Source organism: Helicoverpa armigera, chromosome 3, assembly GCF_030705265.1.
Source record: "Helicoverpa armigera isolate CAAS_96S chromosome 3, ASM3070526v1, whole genome shotgun sequence".
NCBI lineage: Eukaryota > Metazoa > Arthropoda > Insecta > Lepidoptera > Noctuidae > Helicoverpa > Helicoverpa armigera.
In genome coordinates this window covers 5,464,040-5,472,219 of record NC_087122.1, presented here as the reverse complement: position 1 = coordinate 5,472,219, position 8,180 = coordinate 5,464,040, and the positions used below count along the sequence as shown (strand labels likewise).

The window sequence follows — 8,180 nt, the reverse complement described above, 5'->3', positions numbered from 1 at the left end:
TAATAGGAACAATTTGTTATCCTCACTGGCGATGGCGTGATCATTATTTGACTTAACTTCTGGGATTAAAATTATCGTTATTTAGAACGCAGAATGCAGTATTATCTCATTGATTTATCGCAGAAAATTACTTTAGCATGAATTATCTTTACTCATTACTCCATTTACAGATTATCTACATATTCTGTCGAATGATTCATATTTTTAAGAATAAGGTGAAAAGGCATGTTTATTTCTAAAGCGTGCTTTACAGAAATTGATTGAATTATTGCATAATAATGCTCAGTAGCACCATAAAAGGTTGCAATAAGCACACAGGTGCAGCAAAAGCACGCAGTATCTTTAGAATCAAAGGGGGTGTGTCCGATTTATGTTTATCTATGCTCTTTAACTAAACTACGCTCTACGCTAAACATGCGCATTTAAAAACGATGATTAACATTTAAGACAAGATCAAATTATAATGAAGACTCAACAGGTAATATTAATACCGGCGCAACAAAATACAGGCACCTTATTAGTCTAGGAATGGGTGTGTCATGACGTATATTTACGACTAGCCGAGAGGACCGATGTGGCGCCATACGATGCCTGTTGCGTATTATTTAAACCACGAAGGTCAGGCTTAACAAGCAGTTTGAAAAACACTATCTCATGCAAGGTACTTTCAACCGTATATATAGTACTCTAAATAATAAATTCGAATTCGCAAATTTGCGAAAACGGCATTCACGCACAAACATTATCGCGCCGATGGCCTTCGACTTCTTAATACGCATGCCAGTGATATTGTGAGGCGTAATATGCGGAAAAACATTTATTTTTTGAAATCCTCTAATCAAGATGCGATAAAGAGCCCCCTAGTGTTTTTACATCATAATTCAAACATTATGCAACAATTTCTTGGTGATACTTAAGGCAAAGATCGGAGTACACTTTTACTCATTAGAAAACCATTAAACATATTTTGCCTTTCTATCTTGTACTGTTTTGCAAAAGACATGTAAGTGACAATGTTTAAGAAGATTGCAGCATATTATATTTTACTATACTACATAGCAATTAGTTTAAATAACAGGGCAAAAAGTAAAGGCAGCTGATCTTGTCAAAAGCTCAATATGAATCTTAAGGATGAAGGTGTCCCTCAAGGGTCAATACTGAGGCTATTATGAAATAAAGTAAATTCAAAGTTTTTTGAAAAGCATTAAAATCATTTGTAGGTCCTATGCTAATCCAAATATACATTAATGTATAATAAAAATCTGTATAAAATACCTAAATTGTGCAAGGCCTGAAAATTATTTCTCATAACAAAAAAATTCCTTTGTTTTAAGTAAAAACATACTTGTTATGCTGGTACTTGTTGGTTGCTGGAGAATAGGTAATTGTAGATGGACTGATTGAAGGAAGCTTTTATATCCTCAAATCAGCTATCAAAAACTGCATTTCAATGGCCTAGAGTGAACACCCACATTTTTATTGCGTTTTTAAAGGAAAATCACTCGGTTATTTATCTTTACCCAAAATTATTTTTCTTTATACTTACAAGGTTTTCACTCTTAGGTGTTGATTCCAAAAAATTACAAGGACTTTAGAACTAACTATTAGGTCCCAGTTTGCTGCCTTATTAAGATCATTTAGTTACAATGACCAATATATTTCTTATGACTATTTTTCACTGCACTCACAGTGTAAATGGTCATTTAATTATATCTCACATACAACTTTCTCTTATCTAATAATCATATGAATAGTAGACTACTACAAAATAAAAAAAGCTATTAATAATGAAATAAACCCAATGTACAATTTGAAGCACTATATTAAAATTATTCTATAAAAGAATTAAACACGAACCACCTTATTATAAAACATGGTTTTAAGAAGTACCCGCTTTAGTAATAGCTTGTTCACTGATTTTGTTGGGGATGGTGGTTTACAGGTGGTACAAGAGCTGGTTCTTTATTTAAACCACATTTTATAATAAGGTGGATAGTTTCTATTAATCAATTCACACTCATTCTTTTTTTGTAAGAGCTAGCTACATCCCATGGTTACACTAAACTTGCTTCAATAGGAACTATTCTACTCTGGACCAGACAAAAGATACCCTATGTAACACGGGAACATCGTAGTTTCCCAGCCGTGATCAAATTTTTAAATTGTTTCAGTAGTTTTGGAGTATTTAAAGTACACAACAATTAATATTTTTATTTATGTTATTAATTCATAAGAATTTACAGTCATCACTGTGGAATTCTAGAAAAATTAAACATCAAGGAAAACATAATTGTTTCTTTGTTCTACTCATATTACTGAGGAGGATGCAAAACTTTGAAGTTATATGCATTGTTATGTAACGTAAATGTGTTTTTATTTTCAATAATTCTTTGTTTTCGTCTAGTAGACCAAAACAAAACTATAATTTAGAAACAAATGTTAAGATCTGACTGAAACTTTAATTTAGAATATTTACTCAGGTCAGGAAGAATAAATTGTTTATGTCATACTTTCAGCTGTGTTCATACACCATGTCTAACAAGCTGTTACCAGAAGTGAAAGTTGGTAAACATTAATTTAATAATTAGTCAGCATAATATCATACACTGTTTATAATAAAAATATTTAATTTAATTATTAAATAGATAAATAAAAAAAGTTAAACTGCCCATTCAATTCGAATCTCCAAGATCTTTTTATAAGGAAATTTATTTGAGTAGATCAGCTCCAGACAGGGGTATGTTTATGATTTCAGCAATAACTGGAAAATTATTATTTTGTTTTTAAGTTTGAGGTTTGGTTTATGTTTGAGTTGACTCGGTAATTAAAAAGAAATGCAAATTAATTATGGGTAAACCGCAAAAATTACTCATCCTTTGTTCCTTGGAATTAGTACCTACACTGTATTTTTGTTAAACGAATGGTATGTGGCGAAATAACGATAATAATGAAAGCACACGTATATATTTTGTTTGATGATATTACACTTGTTGTAGATTGCTAAACAGCAGGCGTAAGAGATGAGAATTTCGCAATTTGTAATTATGTTTTCACTAAGAACTTGAACATCTTGTTGTACACAGAATTATATCTAGGAAATTATACTATGAAATAAAGCACTTACCAAAATCGTCCAATATCAAGACGTCGTACAATATAAGGATCAATAACACAACGTACTGCAGAGAAAATAAATTATTTTCAAAGTACAACCATAAGCTCAAATAGAATAGCAAAGCACAAACAAAAGATACCTACAATCGAATGCTTATTTCCCCGTAATGACATTTGTGATTTGATGGATTGGCATTAGAGCTGCCCATTTGAAATTTAGGCGATTACGCTAACTTCATCAAGTGCGTTAAATTAAAAAAAAAGGATGCATGCATCCATCTAATATGTTATGTCTAAGTCTTGTATTGAGGCAAGCTACAAATGAAATTAAAATTGAAGTCTTGAAGCACTTGAGAACGCAATCGATAGGGTCAATGAAAGGAGTTGGTCGTTTTTACAAGTAATGGGGGCCCTCATTTAAGGTATTTTTTTACGAGCATGTCGTTCTAGTTTTCGAATTGTACCACTAGCTCCTTTATTACAAAGTAATCGTTTTCCCGCGGTTTTGCCCGCGTTCCGTGGTAACTACTGCCCGTACCGGGATAAAATATAGCCCATGTTACTCGCAGATAATATAGCTTTCTATTGGTGAAAGAATATTTAAAATCGGTCCAGTAGTTTTTGAGTTTATCCATTACAACCAAACAAACAAAGTTTTCCTCTTTATAATATTAGTATAGATATATTTTAGGAAAACACGTGAATGAGAATAACAACAAAGGATGGTTTGGGGTTAATTTAAATAAATTAATCTAATAATAACATAATTATGCTCTTTTATTCACATACTTAAAAACATTGTTACATATATCTCAGTATATTAAGGTTTGCAAAAATAAGCGTTGTGCTGATATGCTATGGTAAATGGGTTTGTGAACGGTCGGAAGCACTTTCTGTCGAGTCAGCTGCCCCATTAGTGATGGGTTCTGGTGTATCTGACGCTGCTCTAGATGTGATAACGTTCTGACATTTGTTGCGCAACTCAAACACCTGTGTGATAGCATCCCTGAAGCACAGGAAGTTGTAGTCAATCACACCTGAAAATAAAATTAAATATTTAATAGTCTAAAATGTGTAAAATAAAGTAAAAATCTAGTTTAAGGTAGTAAAATGTCTCTTGAACATAAAAATGTCTTAGAATACACAATTCTTTGATAATAACTAAATTCCATTCAAAATAAATGTAGTTGTAGAATTTTAGAGAAACTAGTTAGGTACCTTGTTTTTGGAAGTTTTCTTCACGGAGAATACAGACAAGTGCAAGGAATTTGTTGACCTCGCGCAAATATAAAACAGTGCCATTGTTCAGCTTTATTAAACTTGAGCTTTGACTGTTGAATGTGTTCACTTCTGTTTCATCCACCATGCTAAACAAAAAACAAAAAAAAATGTCTATTTATTAAACATTCATATACATGGAACATTACACACAAACTGATGATATTTAATTACACTACTGATGGATATTTAATTAAAAATTTGTTATTCAACATTTTTTATAAGTTTATGTATGCAATGTGATTTATACTGATTCAGGCTTTTAAACCACAGACTTTGCTTACCCATATATACAGGAAATATCAATAACAACATCAATCATATCACAGCATAACTCATAACTTTGCATATCCACCGGGGAGCTGTCTGTTGCTATGTAGATTTTCGACACTACATCAAAAAGGAATGCTTTCTCAATGCCAGAGTTCTAGAAAAAGAAAAAATAAATAAAGACCATCTTAAGAACAATTTGATTAAAGAAAAACTGACAGCTATTATACTCACAGATATGAGGATATTCAGCAGGTTTTCTAAAGTTGGTAGCTGTGGAATCAGCTTTTGTACTACTTTACTGAATGCTTCAAAAATGGAGTGGTCATAAATGGAGGTCAGGTGAAATGATAAGTGCACATGTTCCAGTCCAGCTTCTGCCAGATCTTCAGTTGCTCGATGGTGTATGTCTCTCTGAGATTCCATCTTGTAATCGTCATTGAGACCATCAACCTGGAAATGGACAGTTTAAAGTGTACTATTTGTTTTCGTAATCTAAATCATGTTTAGGGTTTTATCTATATATGAATGTTAAATGAATTTGTAGAAGTCCCAAACATAGACCATATTACATCTGCGTATAAGAGGACAACATAGCTGATTTTCACAGTTTGAACTATACAGAATCAAGGATTAATATTTCACTCCAAAGTCAGTTTGCTATGGAAATTTAAGAATGCTATTGAATTTATGTAGTTCACCAAATATTTTCAAATTAGAATAACAAAACAGATATCTGTCCTAACAAATGAGTCATGCTTAATCAATTAGTTGTCCCAGATATTTGTAATATAAATACATCTGACATCAGGCTTGGGTAAATTAAGTTATCAAATATTAGTACTTACTTTATGTATAAATACTTCAAATTTGATATTGCTGTTCACTCGGTATGCTTTGGTGACTGTTAACTGCAACTTATCTAGGGCATCTTGGTAGTCATCCTGGAAAAGATAACAGTTGCATGTATCTCCCCCATTTGTTTCCCTTATTTTATTTGTAGTTATAATTAGAATAAAACAATCATTTACCTGAGCATCAATAACAAACACCAAGGCTCCACAACCACCAAATATTGTGTCAGAATCAAAAGTTGCATCAAAGAAATCAATCTGTCCAGGAAAATCCCAGATTTGAAACTGTACAAAACTACTGTTATTTATGTCATCTTTAACTATTTTATTTGTTGACTCCAAGAATAATGTTTCATTTGGTGACATTTTGTGAAAGACCACCTTCTGGATAGATGACTTTCCAGATCTGAAATCAAAATTCACTTAATAAAAAATTGCTCAGCTGGTAATTTGCTGTAGATGAATTTCTTGATATCAAGTAGAGAGAGGGAGAGGCTCTTGCATACACTTTGTCCATAACATACAAATTACTAGTCAAGTTGTTAATTTTACTGCAAAGGTCATACACAGCCTTTTGAAGGAAGCAAACATCAAGTATGAATATTAATCTAATAGACTGTCGAATGATACTCTTAAGAAATTCTAATTAGGTATTCATGTTGTGCAAGAACGCACAATATAAATTACCTTCTCAGACCCATTAGAAGAATTCGAGGCTTGTGATCTTCTTGTAATGAAGTATTGTCACCATCTCCATTTTGTTCGAAAGGCCCATAGCTGAAGTCCTTGGGGAACGAACCAACATAACAACTGGGATCGTCTTGATAACTCTGAATCATAAAGTTGATAAAAGCTATTTTGTATCATTGTTATTTCAATGGCGATATTGTAGAAATCTAAACTGAACTTACCATTTTAGTATTTATATTACAGATTTATATACAGTTTATAAATAATTATATTCTAATTTTGAGTTTATTATACTTTTAACATTTTATAAAACACTGCGTATTTATAATGAACAAAACATGAATAGGTGTCCAATACCTACACATACACAGCGAAACAGAATCAGCATAAGATTGACAAGACAGTGACATTGACAATTAAAATCATGACAGCTCTGACATAAAACTGGCAACTTACGAAAAAAGGACACGCTTCCATTTTGTCTCACGAGGGGGCCTCACTCAAACGACCGCATTAACTGGAACGGCTTTCCGAGGTTAAGCGACAAACGATTGATATCCAACTAATATTCAATCACGACTCAATTACGATTGGAGCATATGTGGCATTCCGCAATTGTTTGTTTCAAATAAGTTTTTTTTCTGCTTTTCTGAGATTCAATAATGAATCATAATTGTCTGCAACTTATGTTTGCAACACAACACGATCGTAGAGCAGAATACCCTATAGATAGGGCATATGTCAATGGATAGGGCAAGCAATGGCAGACCAATGGAACGTCATTGGAAAACAATTGCTCTTATATTAGTAGCAGAATTAGCAGAATTCACGCTAAGGTTAAAACTGCTCCTGAGATTCAATTGATATCCGTCAAATTAGCAGAATTGAGCCCCTGAAGACATCTTTCACTCAGCGTCGTCACAAAATACATAGGTACAGAAGTCAATCTCATGTATGTACTTCACTTTTCATGCCTAAACTCGGCGGTCGCGCTAGGGTTGTCAACTTTTTTATGCGCATAAAACTAACGTGGTAGTGGTACTCGTATCTAATTATTTGATGTATTGTTGAGAATAAAACAGGAAAAATGAAATATAAACCAATAATAATCAAAAAATTAATGTGGCATACAAGAGGTTAATAAACACTTTCAACGGAAATTCGTTTGAACGAGATACCGAACTTTTTCAGAAACCGCAATTTATAATTTTGTTATTCATACATATATATACTTACCCTACTCTTTACTTGTGAAAAAAATATTTTTGTATGTAATGGGCTGGTACAGTCCCCGATCTAAGCTTGCTTCTACCTACAGAAACCTTGATGTGCGAGTTTTATTTCGTCTACCTTACAACATACTCTCGCCATGATCACAAAAATTATCAACTCCTACTAGTAATAATCTTTGAGGGTAGGTAGGCAGGTTTGCCTGGGTCGACACTAGCAAAACTTATTACGGCATTGGGCCAGAAACCTCCCCGGGGCGCTTACCTACCCACCTAACTGTACCTACCTACTGCGTTTATTAAACGGTTTTATTTAGCTCACCCCGTTTGTTTTATTTATTATTTATTCATTCTTGGGTCAAATTTAGAAATTGAAATTTCAGTGCCTTCCTGTAGTCAGATTGATCTGAAATTTGGTACACACCTTTATTTCCGATGACAATACAATATAGTAATATCAATAACATTGCAAATCCAAGATGGCCGCCGGTACAAAATGGCGGATAACGTAAGTTTTATCAATCCCGTCAATGTGGGTATCAAATGAAAGTGCTCAACCAGTAGAATACAATGTACTATATAAAATTCAAATCCAAGATGGCGGCCTCTACTAAATGGCGGATAACTTAGGTTTTATCAATCCCATCAACATGGGTATCAAATGAAAGGTCTCAACAACCAGAATAAAATTTACTATGCAAAATTGAAATCTAAGATGGCCGCCGCTACCAAATGGCTGATAACA

General features: G+C 33.1%; 1 protein-coding gene across 1 annotated transcript; it reads right to left on the bottom strand.

The window, feature by feature from the left end:
• Window positions 1–3,870: 3,870 nt before the first annotated feature.
• On the bottom strand, window positions 3,871–6,596 carry LOC110380471 (ras-related GTP-binding protein C). The gene is made up of 8 exons (XM_021340477.3): window positions 6,428–6,596; window positions 6,204–6,346; window positions 5,694–5,922; window positions 5,511–5,606; window positions 4,897–5,115; window positions 4,677–4,819; window positions 4,333–4,481; window positions 3,871–4,151 (listed from the first exon to the last, which is right to left on the bottom strand). The coding sequence occupies exons 1-8, from the start codon at window positions 6,428–6,430 to the stop codon at window positions 3,970–3,972; spliced, it is 1,164 nt and encodes a 387-aa protein (XP_021196152.2). The 5' UTR covers window positions 6,431–6,596; the 3' UTR covers window positions 3,871–3,969.
• Between the last annotated feature and the right edge of the window lie 1,584 nt (window positions 6,597–8,180).

Bases quoted from the DNA above. Each gene is read 5' to 3' on its own strand.
- LOC110380471 (XM_021340477.3), bottom strand. The intron at 5,607-5,693 runs GTAAATGATTGT...TATCTTTTCCAG, and splicing joins TGTTTGTTATTGATGCTCAG to GATGACTACCAAGATGCCCT. The intron at 4,152-4,332 runs GTACCTAACTAG...TTTTATTTTCAG, and splicing joins AGAAAACTTCCAAAAACAAG to GTGTGATTGACTACAACTTC.